At 43.9% G+C, this 16633-nt stretch overlaps 3 protein-coding genes across 10 annotated transcripts in view; 1 reads left to right on the top strand and 2 right to left on the bottom strand.

Moving 5' to 3' along the window:
- The window catches only part of WFIKKN2 (WAP, follistatin/kazal, immunoglobulin, kunitz and netrin domain containing 2), a 42602-nt gene that overhangs the window by 24801 nt on the left and 1168 nt on the right, over nucleotides 1-16633 (bottom strand). The window contains exon 2 of one of the 2 annotated variants that reach the window (XM_039501177.1): nucleotides 16300-16363. In XM_039501177.1, coding sequence (XP_039357111.1) covers nucleotides 16300-16302 — 3 coding nt within the window. In that variant the 5' untranslated portion in view covers nucleotides 16303-16363. The remainder of the gene's footprint in view (nucleotides 1-16299; nucleotides 16364-16633) is intronic. The other variant, XM_039501178.1, reaches the window with a different exon arrangement.
- Nucleotides 36-11661, top strand: LOC120383279 (ankyrin repeat domain-containing protein 40-like). Of its 4 annotated transcripts, none has more exons than XM_039501194.1 (5): nucleotides 36-79; nucleotides 2377-2525; nucleotides 5379-5867; nucleotides 7587-7762; nucleotides 8516-11661. In XM_039501194.1, exons 1-5 carry the CDS (start codon nucleotides 51-53, stop codon nucleotides 8657-8659), a joined length of 987 nt encoding a protein of 328 aa, XP_039357128.1. In that variant the 5' UTR covers nucleotides 36-50; the 3' UTR covers nucleotides 8660-11661. The 4 variants fall into 4 exon arrangements, with proteins under 4 accessions (XP_039357128.1, XP_039357126.1, XP_039357129.1 ...); XM_039501192.1 differs by lacking the exon at nucleotides 36-79 and adding an exon at nucleotides 329-584; XM_039501195.1 differs by lacking the exon at nucleotides 36-79 and adding an exon at nucleotides 917-986.
- LUC7L3 (LUC7 like 3 pre-mRNA splicing factor) overlaps nucleotides 16256-16633 on the bottom strand; it is a 38326-nt gene continuing 37948 nt past the window's right edge. For 3 of the 4 annotated variants that reach the window (XM_039501181.1, XM_039501182.1, XM_039501183.1), the window contains one exon: nucleotides 16390-16633. This exon is cut by the window's right edge. The gene's annotated coding sequence lies outside the window, so the exon portion shown is untranslated. Of the gene's footprint in view, nucleotides 16364-16389 lie in introns of those variants that run through there. The other variant, XR_005588396.1, reaches the window with a different exon arrangement.

Genomic DNA, 16633 nt, shown 5'->3' with positions numbered 1-16633 from the left:
AGGTGGCCTGGGTTCTGTTTCTGGACTGACTTGTTGCTGGGGCCTTGGATATGTCACTTGACATTGAGCTAATCAGAAGGTGAATAAAAAGAGCCTAAAGCTTTAGTAATTATTATTATTATTTAAATCTCATGATTTTGTTTTGGGGGGTGGGGAGCTGACTTCTGACCACTTGCTCGGGCTTGGCACCCCAGCCAAAGGGTGGGAGCCGCCGGCTGACCGCGATGCCCCCCCCCGAGGGCTGACTGAGCCTCAGCCCCCGCCCGGGCGTGGGGCCACCGCGTTCCGCCCCACAGCCAGGCCCGAGGCGCTGGGCTGGGCCGGGCGCGGAACGGAAGGGCCGGGCGCGGGGTGCCACTGAGAAGAGGGCCCCTCGCCGGAGCGCTCCGGAGCGGCTGCCGGCCGGGCGGTGCCATCCCGGGGGGCAGGAAGGGCCCCACCGGGAGAGCGATGAGCGGCCCCCGGGAGGAGCGGGAGCGGCACGAGAGGCTGCGGGAAGCGGCCGCTCTGGGGGACCTGGAGGAGGTTCGGCGCCTGCTGCAGAGAGGGGCCGACGTCAACTCCCCCAATGAGGTCAACGGCTGGTAAGTGCCCCCCCCCGCTGCTCTGGCATCCTCCGCCCCCCCCCGAAGTTACAACCTCCTGCGCTCCCCGCTGCTCTGGCATCCTCCGCCCCGAAGTTACAACCTCCTGCGCCCCGCGCTGCTACAATCTCCTGTGTGGTCCCCCACTGCTCTGGCATCTCCCCGAAGTTACACCCTCCTGCGCTCCCCCCGCTGCTATAACCTCCTGCGTGCCCTCCCTCCCGCTGCTCTGGCTTCCTCCGCCCCTCCCCGCTGCTCCAACCTCCTGGGCCGCTTCCTCCCCCCCGCTGGGACAGCTCAGCCGGTCACCCCCCCGCCAGGTTTCTGCTGGGAGAGCTGGGGCTGGGTAGCGCTGCCTAAGGCAGGGGCTGTGTGAGAGCAGGACTGGCAGGCCGAGGGCTGGTGTGTGAGTGTGGAGCCCCCATCCCTGTTGGTATCAGAGGAGGAGTTTGTGCTGGTGCCCTTGTTCTAAGTCTCTCTGACCCGCCCTGCTCTCCCGCTCCAGAAGTGGCTGCATAACTCTTGCTAACGTTTGTACAGTGCCTTGGCATCATTGGGGCTGAAAGGCTCAGTGCTGGGAAATCCTGGGAACGTCACGTCAGTGCTCTGTGCCTTGGTTTCCCCCTCTGTAAAATGGGATAATTATATTGGTCTCCTTTGTAGCGTGCTTTGAGACCTAGCCATGAAAAATGCTATCTAAGAGCTAAGCCTTATTATTAGCAAAAGTGTGAATTCATGTAGCCTGTAAGCTTGGCACCATGCTTTATTCACTGTGATTGTGTTAACGTGGTAGTACCCTGATTTGTAGTACCAGGGCTTGGCTTTTCTGTGTAGATGGGACCAAACTGACATATAGCATGTTACTGAACCATGGTAAAGCCCTTGGCCAACATTTTCAGGAGTTTAACCGTAACATGGGGTCCCAAAGTCCTTATTTAGGTGTCCAAGTCAGTAGCTGGATTTTTCAAAAGTGCTGAGCACCCTGCATCTCCCATTGACTTTGTTGAGAGCAGTCTGATGCACTGTAGTATTGAAAAAAAACTGACAGTTTTTAGTGGAGAAGGGCGTAAGAAGACTCAATAGTTGGGAGCTGAAGTACAAATTTTTGACAGTGCAGGTGATTTACCACTGAAACAAACTACCAAGGGCAGTGGTAGATTCTCCATCTCTCTATGTCTTCAACTCTGGATGCCTTTCTGGAAGATTTGCTTTAATCAAACAAATTGGACTCAGAACCTGGCTGAAATTGAATGGCCTGTGATACACAGGTCAGACTTGGTAATCTATAGTCCCTTCTGGCCTTAAAAATCTATGAATATATAATTGTATATGCCCAAATATGGACTTAGGTATAACGTTAGGCCCTTGTTTTTGAAGATTTTAGTCCAAGTCTTTACAGGGGTCTACTAAGTCTATTGTTCTCTTTAATTTCTATTACACTATATATTGTGTAACAGTTAACATTGCTCAAGTACAGGGACCCCCAACACTATATTTTATTAATAGCATGAAGCAGTGTTATTGTTTTTGTTTGTTTAGCACGGTCAGTGTACTCGGTGTACACCAACTGATCAAGGTAAAGGAAGTCCCTCCCCCAAGGAATTTACAACTGAATCATGTTCAGTTTAAATGTGGAAGCGACTCTGGTGTCTCCCAAGTTACGCTTGTTCTATGTGCAGCCTCAGGCAAATGGATTATTGTTGGCACATAATGGTTTAGAACTCTGGATTTTGTGTGTGGGGTATAATTCATTGGAACTACAACGTCACCAATATATTTTCTTTACACACAGGACTTGTTTGCACTGGGCATGCAAACGGAATCATGCTGAAGTGGTCTCTTGCCTGATTGATGCTGGTGCTGATAAGGAGATTCTCACAGCTAAAGGAGAACTGGCAGCCCAGTTAACGTCAAAGAAAGAAATCAGGAAGATTATGGGAGGTACAACTTACATATTTTAACATTTATTCTAAAATAGTTGATCTTAGTATTTACTGGTTTTCCCTAGTTCCATAGACTGACAGCATTTCTATTATAAAGACAGGGTCCAGTCCTGTCCTTAAGTTCCACCACTAATGCTTAGTTCCATTGACTTCAGTGGCACAGTTTGTGCAAGGAAGGGTTGCAGGTTTTTCTAGGGTTTATATCTTTGCTGTGAACATGTTTTGTGCCAAGATGAAACTTGTGTTAGATGAATTTTTGTGGCAGTGAATTTTATGAGTTTACTTTTTTACTCACTTTCAAAAAAGTTTTGCTCTTCCAATTCAGGTTTTTAAAATTTTTTTAGATGGAGTGTGCCTTTCTATAACTGGTAATCCCTTATCTATATGAGTTTAAAAGATTATACCCCATGTAGGTAAATATGTTAACGTCTTTGATCTTCCATATGTACCTAGTGCCTTGTAGATATTTGTAAGTGTATTCTAATACGTTGTAAGAAATTGTTGGAATCAGGACTGCTGAATTTTACTCCTGCTTCTGATACTGATTTACTCTGGGTAAGTTACTTTGGCCTTAGTCATGCTCCTGTGGAAATCAGTATAAACATAAGTGCAAGAATATTTTATGTCAAGCAAAGCTGACTGAGACACAGCAGGTCGATATGGACTTTGCTGTGGAGAGGAGACAGAGAATAAGAGGGTGTATACCATTTGATTTGCATGACACATTCAGGTTTAAAGGTGATTACTGATGTATTTCCTCATATGATCTTCAAATTTGTTTAGTGTGGTTATTTCACTAGTAGATAAACCTGTTTTACTCTTTTAATATGATACTATAAACTGATGGTTGTCAACTGCAATTCAAAAACTCCATTCTTGCTAGGAAAGTGCTTTTTAAGGCTTGTCTACATGGGGAAATTTACTGCAATAATTATACCATTGTAGTGAAAGTGACATAAGATAAACTGGAAAAAGGTACTCCTATTCTGGAATAAAAAGTGTGTGCACCTATGGAATTATACTGGTATAATTATTGCAATATAATTATACTGGTATAACTATATTAGTAAATTTCCCTGTGTAGATAAGCCCTTCGAGTCCTCTTTTTAGCTACAGAACTCAGAATGAAACTGCTTCTCCAGCTCTCATGGAAATGTTTCCATTGACTTAAATGGAGTTGAATCAAGCCTCAAGCCAAAGGCTTTTATATATAAGCATAAATAGATCTGGTCAAGCTGAACCAAAAGTCTTACAGGGCCATTGTATACAGAAGCAACTGCTACATTTTAGGAGTGATGGCTTCTGAGAATTTCATAGCTGAGTTATGAGTTCCTGGCAGTAAAACTTAACCTTCTCCATACACATAACAAAACACGTTGGTATATTTAAAAAGCTTATTCCCCACACGTACCGAGAAGCAAGCCCCAAATTAGATACATGACACTCTTAGAAATGGTGCAGATATGTCTGATTGAGTCGTGTTTCCGTACCATAGAAATTTCACCTTTTGTAACTTTCAGTGGGCATGCTTGTATATGTTAATGATATTTGTATGGGGAATGGGCCTCTTAAATTAAGGCTGATAACTTTGACAATCCATGAAGAGTGTGTAATAGCTGCATGACTGCTGTGTAAATGCATGTGTAGCTAAGTACAGGCTGCCATTACTATTTTCACAGTCATTTGTGTGATTGGTATAATCTTTGAAAACTGTTTTTTTCCTTCTTCTGGGCAAAAATCTGCAGCTATTACACACACAGTAGGACAACAGGACTTGGGTTTTGACTTTTGAAGGTTTAGGCTGTCATGTCCAAGGGAAATGAACTCACACATAATTCCTGCCTGGTATGTTTGTCTGGTCACTAATCATTCATGCCCAGATTTTTAAAGGCATTTAGGTGTCTAGCTCCCATTGATTTCAAAGGGAGTTAGGTACCTAAATACCTATAAAACCTGGGCCTCACTTACCAGGTATGGGATATGTGTCACTTTCACCCTCCTAAACAAATTTAGTTATGCATCCCCAGGAAAACTGAGAGCATCTTGTTTGGGCTTCCATGGCATTGTTACTGTTAATGGGCTTACTCTTGCTGTTCTTATTCAAGCCAAATTTGTTGCAATAGTTTGGTGAATGTGAGGACTGCGAGATTGGACCCAACTAAGTGAGAAAAACATTCCACTTCCTTTACTGGCATCTATGAAAACCAATTATTTTAAATAATGTCTTTAAAAAAAAATCACATCAAAACTACTTCTCAATCTGATCGTTTCAGAGATGGTGAACTGTCATTGCTGTATTTAAAGGCATCACTTGTATCTACTTTTGATGGTTTAATTATTTTTCTTTGGCCTTTTTTTTTTTTTTTTTTTTTGCTTCCAGACAGTTTGTACAAAAATTTCTTTTCCTCTTGATTTTTAGTCTTTAATTTCACACTCCCAGCATTTTGCCATGCTTCCAAGTGCCCATAGGCTCAAGCTACGTGGGGAAGGATAGCTCAGTGGTTTGAGCATTGGCCTGCTAAACCCAGGGTTGTGAGTTCAATCCTTGAGGGGGCCACTTAGGGATCTGGGGCAAAATCAGTACTTGGCCCTGCTAGTGAAGGCAGGGGGCTGCTGCACTCAATGACCTTTCAGGGTCCCTTCTAGTTCTATGAGATAGGTATATTTCCATATAGTATTATTATATTTAAGCTACATTGGTGCAATTCTTGTGATTTTGTGCAAGATGATGTAATTTTGTGAGACAGTAGGAAAAATCTAATTTTATATTTGAATTGGGGAAGATGGTAATATTTAAGTAACAAGTTTTTTTTGTTTTTTTTTCTCTCTCTCTCTCCCTCTCCCCCTGAAGTGGAGGAAAATGAATTTCAAGAAGTGGAAGACTTAAACTTGCCAATTGTTGCAAACTACTTGGCCAATCCACCCTTCCCTTATGTTTACACTAAAGAAAACAGCAGCATTCCATCCATTTCAACAGCATCCCAGAATGAAAGCACGTCCGTCTCTTCTGTTTCTCCGTGTGAAACTAGTCCTTGTTCATCAGCAACTCAGGCCAAAAGCATTTGCACACCCACGTCATCACACAGCGAAGATGGTTTTCCTGTGGCACACTCTAAGGAAGGCCAGCCCACCCCATCAGCAGACATGGTGCCAGAATATCCAAAACCTAGAGTCCAGAATGGCTCCATTTGTCAGCCATCCATGTCGCATAATAGAGGCCTCTTTTCTCCAGTAGCATCTAAACAGCCTGTACCTCAGCAACAGGATGGCTCTCATACTGGGGCTGCACCGACATTTCAGCCACTTTTCTTCACTGGAACTTTTCCATATAATATGCAAGGTAACAAAGTGTAATTTTCCAAGATCATGCATCTTGCTACCACACTACTGATCCATGTTTGCATCACTAGTCGGGAACTGAAGTGAGGGTGTATTTCATGCTGATCTCAATCTGTCTCTTTCCATCCTCTTGGAGGAGAGGTGGAAATGTCAAAGGGACAGTATGGTGGCAGAGAGAGCGATCTATTCCCTTTCTTATTTCAAATGCTGTCCCCACCCTGCTAACTAGATTAAGTGTAGTATTATTTATACAGTACTATAAATGTGTTACAGACAATTACAACTGCTTTTCCTCTGCTGGAGAGATTCCAGTCTAAAACCCAAACAATATAAAAATCATAAACCCTGCCAAATATAATACAAGGTTTAATAACTCTCTTGTAAACCAATACAACTTGTAATTTAGGGCTTGTCTATAGAGGGAGTTATTCTGGAATAGCTGGAATAAGAGTTAATCCACTTCAAATTCACACCCTGCTTTATTCCAGATTATTCTGTGTGTAGACAAGCCCTTAGTAACAAAACTTAGCTTCTTTTTCTGAGGTTCCTTTATATCTCCTAATGCTTTTTTCAAATGAATTTCATTGCTGTTGAAACAAAACCTTTCATTAGTCATACTGGGTCTACTCTGTTACACTGATGTGAACCCAGAAAACCTTTCTTAAAGTCAGTGGAGTTATTCGCAATTTACTCTAGTGTAACTGACCAGAATGTGGATAATTACATGCATTCTGTTTGCTCTCACAAGTGGAACAGGTTTGATATGTCATTATAACATTATTATGAAGCTGTGCTGCTGTTTGTGTTTAGTGAGAAAAATCTGTTTTAATTCCCATTTCAGCCATAAACTGAATTGTTAAGAACCCCCAGAATAGAAATTGTATTCCAAGCCAGTCATCTTGTTCTGTCTGGATGTGAGGCTTGGCAGGGGGTCTGGGTATGGGAGGTCCAGATGCATAGGGGTTGGGTGGATGGGGGAGCAGCTCCCCCACAGTTGAGGAGCAATGGGGGCAGGAGGATGCTGAGCTTCCTGCAGCTGGGGGGGGGTTTCTGGGGGTGGGTCTGACAAAGCCCCAGACACTTCTTGAAAGGGAACTGGAAGTCCTGTCCTCTCCTCCCTCCAGCTCAGCCAGGACTAGCAGCTGATCCCGGCTCTGGGTAGGAGCCACTGGCTGGGGTGTCCCCAGTCCCACGGTGATTCACCTGTGCTGGCTGCTCTGGGTGCCTGAAACAATGTACCTTCTCCTCTAGGGAGTGGTGTGTGACTGCTCTTGCAGCTTCCCTGTCAGAAAGTCATTTTTCTGCTGGAAAGCAAAATAATCTGGGGGCGACATGAATTCTGTACATGCGCAGTGGCGCAGAATTCCCCATGCCGTATACAGTAGTATCTGTGCTATCACGAGCACTAAATTCAAGGGGGAGAAGAGGAATTCATTCTGATAGAGGCTTTAGAATATTGCATTTTTTTTAAATATGCCCATATCATTTTAAGGTTTCCTCTGTAGTTTTGGGTTGTTTCCTTCATTGTGGATATGAGTTACTGGACTTTCTATGAGTATCTCAGGTTTAAATCCTTGTAAGAGTGATTCTGGTGTTATGCTAAAAAATTCTGAGTTTAAATAATAAAATGTAAATTCTCCGTCTGTTTCAGTCTATTATACTGATTATTTTAATTTGTAAGATTATATCAGACCTCCTCCCATACCTTTTTTTTTTCTAGAACTGGTGCTTAAGGTAAGAATTCAGAACCTTAGGGAAAATGACTTCATTGAGATTGAATTAGACAGACAAGAACTGACCTATCAGGATCTACTCAGAGTCAGTTGCTGTGAATTGGGTGTTAATCAAGAGCAAGTGGAGAAGATTAGAAAGTTACCAAATACGTTGGTAAGAAAGGTAAGAGGAACTTCCATATTTAATTGCTAATTGGATATTATTCATTTTATTTCTGTTATCTTGGATTCTGGAGTACAAAGATCAGCTACTGACTTTAGACTCCAAAGAATTGCACTGTGTTCACGAACTGACTGCCACGTTTTGTTACGTATTTAGGCCCAAAAGAAGATTTCATAGGAGGGAAATAATGCAGTTTCATCATGATCTATTAAAAATATTTCTTTTTATCAATGTGAATGTTCATCTCTTGAGCATGTCATTAGTATGTGGAAATGGAAGTATCTTTTTGTGAGTGTGTGTGGGGGGGAGAATGCCCTACCTCAGCTTTTGTTGCAAATAATGTATAAGTGTACCCCATCAACATTCCTTTGTGTTCAGACAACACAGCTCTCATGGTTCTGTGTCTGAAATCAACTGGCCTTGTCTGCATGATTTTCAGTTAATCTGACACATGCACTGACTTCCTGAGTAATGTTCTGGTCAGATCCTTTCACTGCGTAATTCACTAAGTACAAATAGTGGGTACCTGAAGAATGGAAAAGTCATCTTAATGATATTGAAAGATTCCATCATAGAGCAAAACAAATAGTGACACATCTGCTAACTAGAAAAAATAGTACTTATGTACCTTGTTGGGTAGAATTGTACCTGGCAGTTGTTTAATCCTTGCTTTCACAGGCCTGACCTTGTTTAGACACATTAATGGTAAATATATTTATAGACATTTGCTTTTTTTGTTTTCATCCTTTTAAGGACAAAGATGTTGCAAGACTTCAGGATTTTCAAGAACTGGAGCTGGTTCTAATGAAAAGTGACAACTCTCCTTTTAGAAATGCTGCGTCAACACTGACGGAGAGGTCTTGCTACAATAGTAAAGCATCAAAGCTGACTTACTGAGCTTTCTAGAATGTGAGAATTATATGCTGCTGTCTTCTGAAGCAGTGGATTAATTGTGTGTGAAACCTTAAGTTATTGTTAGGGTTAATATTTTAACTAGTAATAGTATATCTTTGATATTTACTATCCCTTTCCATTTTTTTAACTTTATATTGTATTCAGATAAAGGGTACCTCATTTGTCTATTAAGCCGACATGCATCAGATACAAGTCAATGAATTTTATTGGTTGTACTTGGCATAAGAAGACAGCTGGTCAACTGTTGGCATGAAAAGTAAAGACTTCTAGAAAAATCAGGCACAGTTAGATATCTATATTTTTTTTGCATAAATTATAAATTTGTGCTTCTCTGGCTTGTGGCCCCCTTGAAAATGTAAATACTGCCCTTATTTCTCAGACTCCTCAAGGTGCAGTCTCTCTCTGCTGTCATCAAAACTTTTAAGTGAACCAATGAAGGATGTAAGGGTTTGTGTTAGAGAGTTTTCAAGAATTTGGTTTTGTACTGCTTTCTCCTTCCTCAAACTATTCAATCTATGAACAGTCTCACATCCATGTTTGGGAATGGAGTTTAGCTGTCTGATTACTGTACACAGTACCTGGCTCACTGAGTCTCTTACAACTGCCCTAAGTGTGGGAATAAATATTAATTCCTAACATCAAATACTTTCTGGGGCGCTATCAAAACTGCAAGAAATCTGAACATATATGGGCCTGGAAAATCCATAAAGATGAAGGCAGAATTACTGCTCCACACAAAAGGAAAAAAGGACAGAAGGCCCTAAGTGTGAAGTAGCATGTCATGCTGTCTTCTAGAGCAGTGGTATTTCCGGCTCCAAACAGTCCACAGAACACCCATTATAACAACCACACAGGGACAGCTTGCTAAAACCAGATTCCCAGATGTCAAACTGCCATTGATGTTTATTAAACCCCTTCATTTCTCTTCTCCAAACTAATAGGTGACCCAACTGAACAAAATGGGATAACTTTTAATATTTTGTTCTTAAAATACTAATTTTTTTTTTAGAAGTAAATCTGAGCTGCACTGTTGAACAATTGTATTAGATCATCAAAGCAAATGAAAGTTACATATGTGGTTGTGCTTAAAAGGACTGTATATTTACATTATTTTTGTGGGTGTCAATTGCTTTTAAAAACCTATATACTTCTAAAAGAATTCATTCCCTAACACTTGTCCACTTGGCAAGCATTAATTACTCCCTATGATTCTAGTAGTGCTTTAATGATTTTTTAAAAATCTCTTCTAGGAACTAGCCTCATTGATGCTAACAGTTCAGGGAATCTGGGTTAAATTCAGCATCCTGTGCACTAGGAGCACAATACTAGAAAATATTTGTTGTTGAGAAGTGGAAGTATTAACTCCAGAGGAGACAGTCTGCTCTGCTTAGCCAAACCCAGTTAAGGGAACATGTGAATGGAAATAGAGGCATCATCAGAAGCAATTAACATATTTACTTGGAGCTGTTTTTAAATTGATTCTGTATGACACATTCTTCCCACCACTGTTGCATTATGTTCCATGAGCTGATGTCACTTAAAGCCTGTCAAAAGCTTCAGCCAGTTGAGTAATCCAAATAGCTTAATGTTGCTGGATGCTTTATGCACTATGTTAAAAACTTGAATCTCAGCCTAGTTGAGCTCTTAATTTTTCAGAGCTTATCCTGGGCAGTGTTAATTTAAAACATGTATCACATTTGCTACCAAATACTCTATTTTCAAGTTGTTTTTTCTCCCAAGGAGCCTGGGCTTACTTTTGTTGCTGGAAGTACTTATCTCCAGCAGTTCTCAAAACACTCGGCTACCCTGAGACTGATGAAGGCCAGGCTGATGTGCAGAAAAACTAGAAATGGCAATTCCAGATTGAGTAGGAAATATGACCTTTCTTATGACAAACAAAAACACTTCCTACCAGTGTCTTCCAATTAAAAGCGTAACCTAATTTATAAGAGCTCTACTATTGAGTCCAACGCTATTTCTTTATTAAGCTATACTAGAGCAGCTGCCTTTAAATAGCTTCTTCCTGCACTACTACCCCAAGAAGAACTTGATACAACAGTAGGGATTATTTTTTATGCGGCTTGCAGTGTATAATATTGGAAATGATTTAGTGTAATACACTGCATAGGGGGATAGCTTCCCCTTGCAGTAGCTGCTGCTCTTTTTGACCAATATGTTTTCACATGCTGAACAACTGATGGCACATTTTGGTTTATTAAGTAGACATTTCTGAATTTGACTAGACAATAATAGAATGTGGCAAATTGTTTTGCAACATGACAGGTAAAATCCAAAATATAAAGATGTTAAAGTTATTAGCACTTTCCTTTTGATCACTGGATGCTGTTTAATTGGTTTAAAATTGATTACTGCATTCTAGGTCCTTTCCCTATTCCAACTAACACTCCACCAATGAAAGCCTCCAGTGATATGCATCTGTGGTCTAATCCTTCTGCCATCTAATCCACTCTGCCAGTACTCTCCCCTGTCCTGTCCATACAGTGGCTGGACAAGCGCGTAAGGCCTGATTCAACTTCTACTCACCTGAAGGCTGCTATTGACATCAGTACTTAGTCAAACCTGATTCTCCCTGTGGTGGGGATTTGGCCTACCTACTTGCCACTGTAGTGCAGGGGTTATTTCAAAGTGAATGCTAAACTGTTTGGAAAAAACAGTAGCTATGTAGCTCAAAATTAAGAGTATTCACAGCTAGTTTTGCAGATCCTCTGGTTTAATGCATGTAGGACAGTCACTTTTACATAAACAACGTAACAGAATTGTCCAGTAACTAATGGAAGCGATTCTATTTCAATAAGCTTTATTTCCTCTAATTCACAACAACTGTTAACTTGATATGCAACACAACCTTTGCTAAAGAACTACTGACTGTAAAAATAATAGTGCTGGTAACTGAGCAAATCTATGCATTCAGAGAAATATTTTTGTATGTTTTATGAAGTTTGATAAAATTTAAAGCACACTAACTATGTTAATGGTGAATTTATTTCTGTTCATAGAATAATAAAGATGTCAGTGGGAAAAGCGTTTAAACTTCTTCCAGGAACTTTTTTTTGGCATTACCAACTTGTATTGAAATGACCAGGCTACTTTTAAAGCTTGCAGATTTCTTTCACATTTGTTTCTAGTCCTAAGCCTTAGTTCCTAAAGGCAGCACCTTAAAAGTCAATTAATAATGAATATTTAACACCAACCATGTAAGGTCAAGTGTGAGAGCAGATGAGGAAAGAGGCTTGAGGTGGTTTCCAACTCTATGCATCTTGTCTTCAGTATACTGTAGGAGCTAGTCAAACAAACAGCCACTGAGCTTAACGCTGGCAGAGCTTTGTCACTTTCTATAAGGGTGGATTTGTGCCCAATTTTACACCAAGGGGGTGTAAAAATGCAGATTGCTAAACAAGTGCCATTTGCCTTTGTAAAAGAACACAATGCTAATGCAGAAAGAGGCTCAGGAATGGTAAATAAGTTACTAAAAGACAGGCCAGCTAAGTCTTCAAAAATAGGATTAAAAAGGCTTTAAGTAGCTCAACTCAGCCTCCAGGCCCTAAGAATAGCCATGCTGTGTCAGACCAATGGTTGCAGTAGCCTGATGGCCAAAAGTGGCCAACGCCAGGTGCATCAAAGAGAATGCCCAGAACAGGCACTGTGTGAGCTAGCTTCTGGCAATCAGAGGCTAGGAACAGCCAGATGCATCCGTGACCATCTTAGCTCATACCCATTGCTGGCCCTATCTGCCATGGTTCTTTTTGGCCTTCACACCATGTTCTTCTGTGCGAAGATGTACTTCCTCTTAATTTCATTGGGTGACACACATCCTGGGTCTTGTGTTAGGTGAAGGGCTAAATAACACTTTCTCCACACTGGTCTGGATTTTGTAGACCTTTGTCCCAGTCTTTTTAATCTCTCCTCATATGGAAGCTGTGCTATACCTTAATCATTTTTGTTTCCCTTTGCTCTCTCTCTTTTCTAATTCCACATATCTTTTTTGCGATGGGGGCAACCAAAACTGCATGCAGTATTCAGGGTGTGGGCCGGGGTCTCAAACACAAATGACCACGAGGGCCAGTTCTTCGGCCCGAGGGCTGCATCACTGACACACCCCCCCCCCCCCCGGCGCTGCCTCCAGCCCTACCCACTCCACTCCCTCCATTAAGCCCCCCCCGCCTCTTCCAACCCCCCATTCCAATAGTCCCCATCCCCAGAGGGCACATGAGGGGCATGGCAGGGGGCTCAGGGCAGGCAGTTGGGGTGCAGGGGTGTGGGATGCAGCGGGGGGCTCAGGGCAGGGATTTGGGAGGGGGCGGGTGTGGAGGCAGGGTGAGCAGATGTCCTGATTTTATCGGGACTGTCCCGCTATTTGCTTGTTTGTCCTGAGCCATGTGCGGTTGGGACACTGGACAAACAAGCAATTTTGCCCTCCGGGAGGGACTGTCGCACTCCTGCCCCAATCCCTATTGGATCCCTCTCCAAATCCCCAAGCACGTCATTCCTCCTCCTGCCCAGGCTCGCAGCTGTCATGGCGGCTGGAGCTGGTGGTGAGGACGAGCTCTGGCACAGGGCGGGCAAGGGGGACAGGCCAGGGGAACTGCTCCCCCAGGAGGGAGACTGGGGGGGCTTAGCTGAGGAGCCAGGATGAGGGGGGAACTCAGCTTCTTACCTGGCCTGCGGCGGGACATACTGGCGCCGCACGGGGATGCTAACCCCCCCCCCACACCTTACAAGGGCAAGGAGCCAGCTGGAGTCGTGTTCCCCCCTCCAAGCTGACAAACTTTACATGGCCCCAGGGGCAGCTCTAGACATTTCGCCGCCCCAAGCAGGGCGGCACGCCGCAGGAGGCGCTCTGCCGGTCCCGCGGCTCGGGTCGACCTCCTGCAGGCATGCCTGCGGAGGGTGCGCTGGTCCTGCGCGGCTTTGCCCGGCAACCGGCAGAGCGCCCCCCGCGGCATGCTGCCCCAAGCACACACTTGGCATGCTGGGGCCTAGAGCCTCCCCTGCATGGCCCACTTGCGCGGCCCCCCGCTGCTGCCAGTGTCCCAAGCTCCGCACCTCTCCTGCTCGGCTGCGCTCTAGGCATGGCTCCTTCCCCCCGGGACGCACCGCATGTGCCGGGGGCCACGGGGAGGGCGGCCTGCTAATTTCCCCAGCCCCTGTGAAACAGCTTTTTTTTTGCTCCCCCCGCTGTTTCATTTCTATGCTCTGGTCACCCTAGGTGCAGGAGGGCTCGGGGCGGGGGGGGGGAAGCCCCGGGAAGCAACTAGAACCATGTCCCTGCGGACGCTGTGGGAGGGCAGAGGCAGGGCTCCGCATGCTGCTTGCCATGCCTCCAGGTACCTCCCCCAAAGCTCCCATTGGCCACAGTTCCTGGCCCATGGGAGCTGTGCTAGGGCAGTACCTGGAAGCCAGGGCAACACACAGATCCAGCCCTCTGCATCTCTTCCCCCCCCCCCTCCCCAGGGGTGTGATACCAGCCTCTTCAGGGAGCAGCACAGGGCTCAAGGGAGACACTCCCGCAGCTGTAGCTTGCCCACCCCTGGCCTGGAGGCAGGCATGGGCTACTTGGCAGGCTGCAGGAAATAGCCCCTTGGCCTGCATGCCTCCCGCATATTTGAGCCTCCTGGTGTGGGTATACCATTAACTTTTAGAGTGGCATTATGCTATTGTCTTATTTATCCTTTTCCTAATGGTTCCTAAAATTTAGCTTTGTTGATTGCTGCTGCATGTTGAGCAGATGTTTTCAGCAAACTAGCCCCACTCACTCCACAATCTTTTTAAGCGGTAAGAGCTAAATTAGAGCCCATCATTTTACATGTACAGGTGGAATTATGTTTTCCAGTGTGCATTACTTAATTTCACCAGCCATGTTGTTGCATCATCACTCAGTTTTGTGAGACCCCCTTTGTAATTTTTCAAGCTGCTTTGGTCTTGGGTAATTTTGTATCTACACCTTCTGTCACCTCACTGTTTTCCAGCTCATTTGTATGTTGAGTACCTCAGCTCCCAGTAGTCCAGGGTCACTACTCTCCATTCTGAAAACTGACCATTTTTTCCTACGCTTTGTTTGCTATCTTTTACTGATCCATGAGCACACCCCTCTTATCCCATGACTGCTTACTTGGCTTAAGAGCTTTTGGTGCCCAGGGCCAGGCTGCAGCCCGCATGGTTCCCGCTCCCACAGCAGCGCACCCCCAGCCAGGGTGGGGCTGGAAGAGGAATGACATCACTTCCTGGCCAGCTAGAGCCCATCAAAGCCACAGCACCCCCTCGCACAGCAGGGGAAAGTGGGTTACATGTTTAGGTGGGGCTGGACAGGCATCCCAGACACGGAGATCCTGCAGGTAACTCTAGGCTTACCATACCTCTCTATTTCCCCAGACATGTTCAGCTTTTTGGAAACCTCCCCGCCAGTGATTTGAGAACCAAAAAGCTGGATGTGTCCAGGAAAATACAGACATTAGACCAAGGATGGCAAACCTGTGGCTCTGGAGCCACATGCGGCTCTTCAGAAGTTAATCTGTGGCTCCTTGTACAGGCACCGGCTCCAGGGCTGGAGCTACAGGAACCAACTTTCCAATGTGCTGGGGGGTGCTCACTGCTAAACCCCTGGCTCTGCCACCAGCCCTGCCCCCACTCCACCCCTTGCCATGCTCTCCAACCCCCACCCCCACCCACCCACCCACCCAAGCCTTCTGCATGCCACAAAACAGGGAGGGGGACACTGGGTGGGAGGTGCTGTGAAGCAGGGGGAGCTGCTGACCTATTTCTGTGGCTCTTTGGCAATATACATTGGTAAATTCTGTTTCCTTCTCAGGCTCAGGATGGCCACTCCCTATCTTAGATCAAGTTAGCTAGCTCAATTTAATTTTAAATCTTACGCAAGACAAGGCGTAAGCTCATCTAGGGCTGAAGTTCCACTGCCTTGCCTCCAAACCTTGTTTAATCATTTATAAAACGTGTAAAGCGCAAAATACTACTACATCTCTACCTTGATATAACGCTGTCCTTGGGAGCCAAAAAACCTTACCGCATTATAGGTGAAACCGTGTTATATTGAACTTGCTTTGATCCACCAGAGTGCGCAACCCCGTGCCCCCGGAGCACTGCTTTACAATGTTATATCCAAATTCGTATTATATCAGATGGCATTATATTGAGGTAGTGGTATATTTAACAGTGAGGTCACGCGCACTGAATGAGCAGGATAGATTGGAGCATCATCTCTACAGTTTCAACTACAGTGACCAATACCTACAGATCACATATCATATCACATTTTCAACTTGAACAAGATCTCCAATTTCTAAGGACTGAGAAAGTCCATTTGATATTAATGCTAAGATAGATAATTAAATTTTAAATGTCTCTAATTATCACTCCCCCAAACTATTAAATTGTGTGTGCACGCAACTCCATATAGCACTCAAATGTGTGAGATTCTTTCCTGCCTTTTGAAACAATGTTTACTATAGAAGACACTTATCTGTATGCAGAAGGGCAAATATCAGTATGAAGAGACACTGCTTTAGTAAGATTTGAGCCACAAAATGCAGTGTACAAATCACATGCAATCAGAATTCCATTGTTTACTATTTCATCAAAAAAAGTACCATTTTTGTGAATTCTCCATTTTCAAGATGAGATGGAATATGCTTTAAAATTCATCTGAAACTGCTGAAAGGAAAAGGCACCATATTAACTTCTCTCAAGCCACAGGTTTTAATAAAAACATTTATCATTCCTTCATAAATCGGTGTTTAAGTTCAGGATACATACAACTAACATGAAGGAAAAGTCTGATATGGCCACAGCCACCATATTACCTTCTTGTCACTTCATTCTGAAGAGTGTAATGCAGCAAAATGTTTCCTTTAAACACATTTTCAAAAAGCACCCTCATTATTTAATCCGTTAAGCTACCCTTTAATACAATAAAAGTATCAC

Source organism: Mauremys reevesii, linkage group 15 (assembly GCF_016161935.1).
Source record: "Mauremys reevesii isolate NIE-2019 linkage group 15, ASM1616193v1, whole genome shotgun sequence".
Lineage (NCBI taxonomy): Eukaryota > Metazoa > Chordata > Testudines > Geoemydidae > Mauremys > Mauremys reevesii.
Note: the sequence above shows the minus strand (reverse complement) of the source record. Positions and strands in the feature narration are given on the sequence as shown.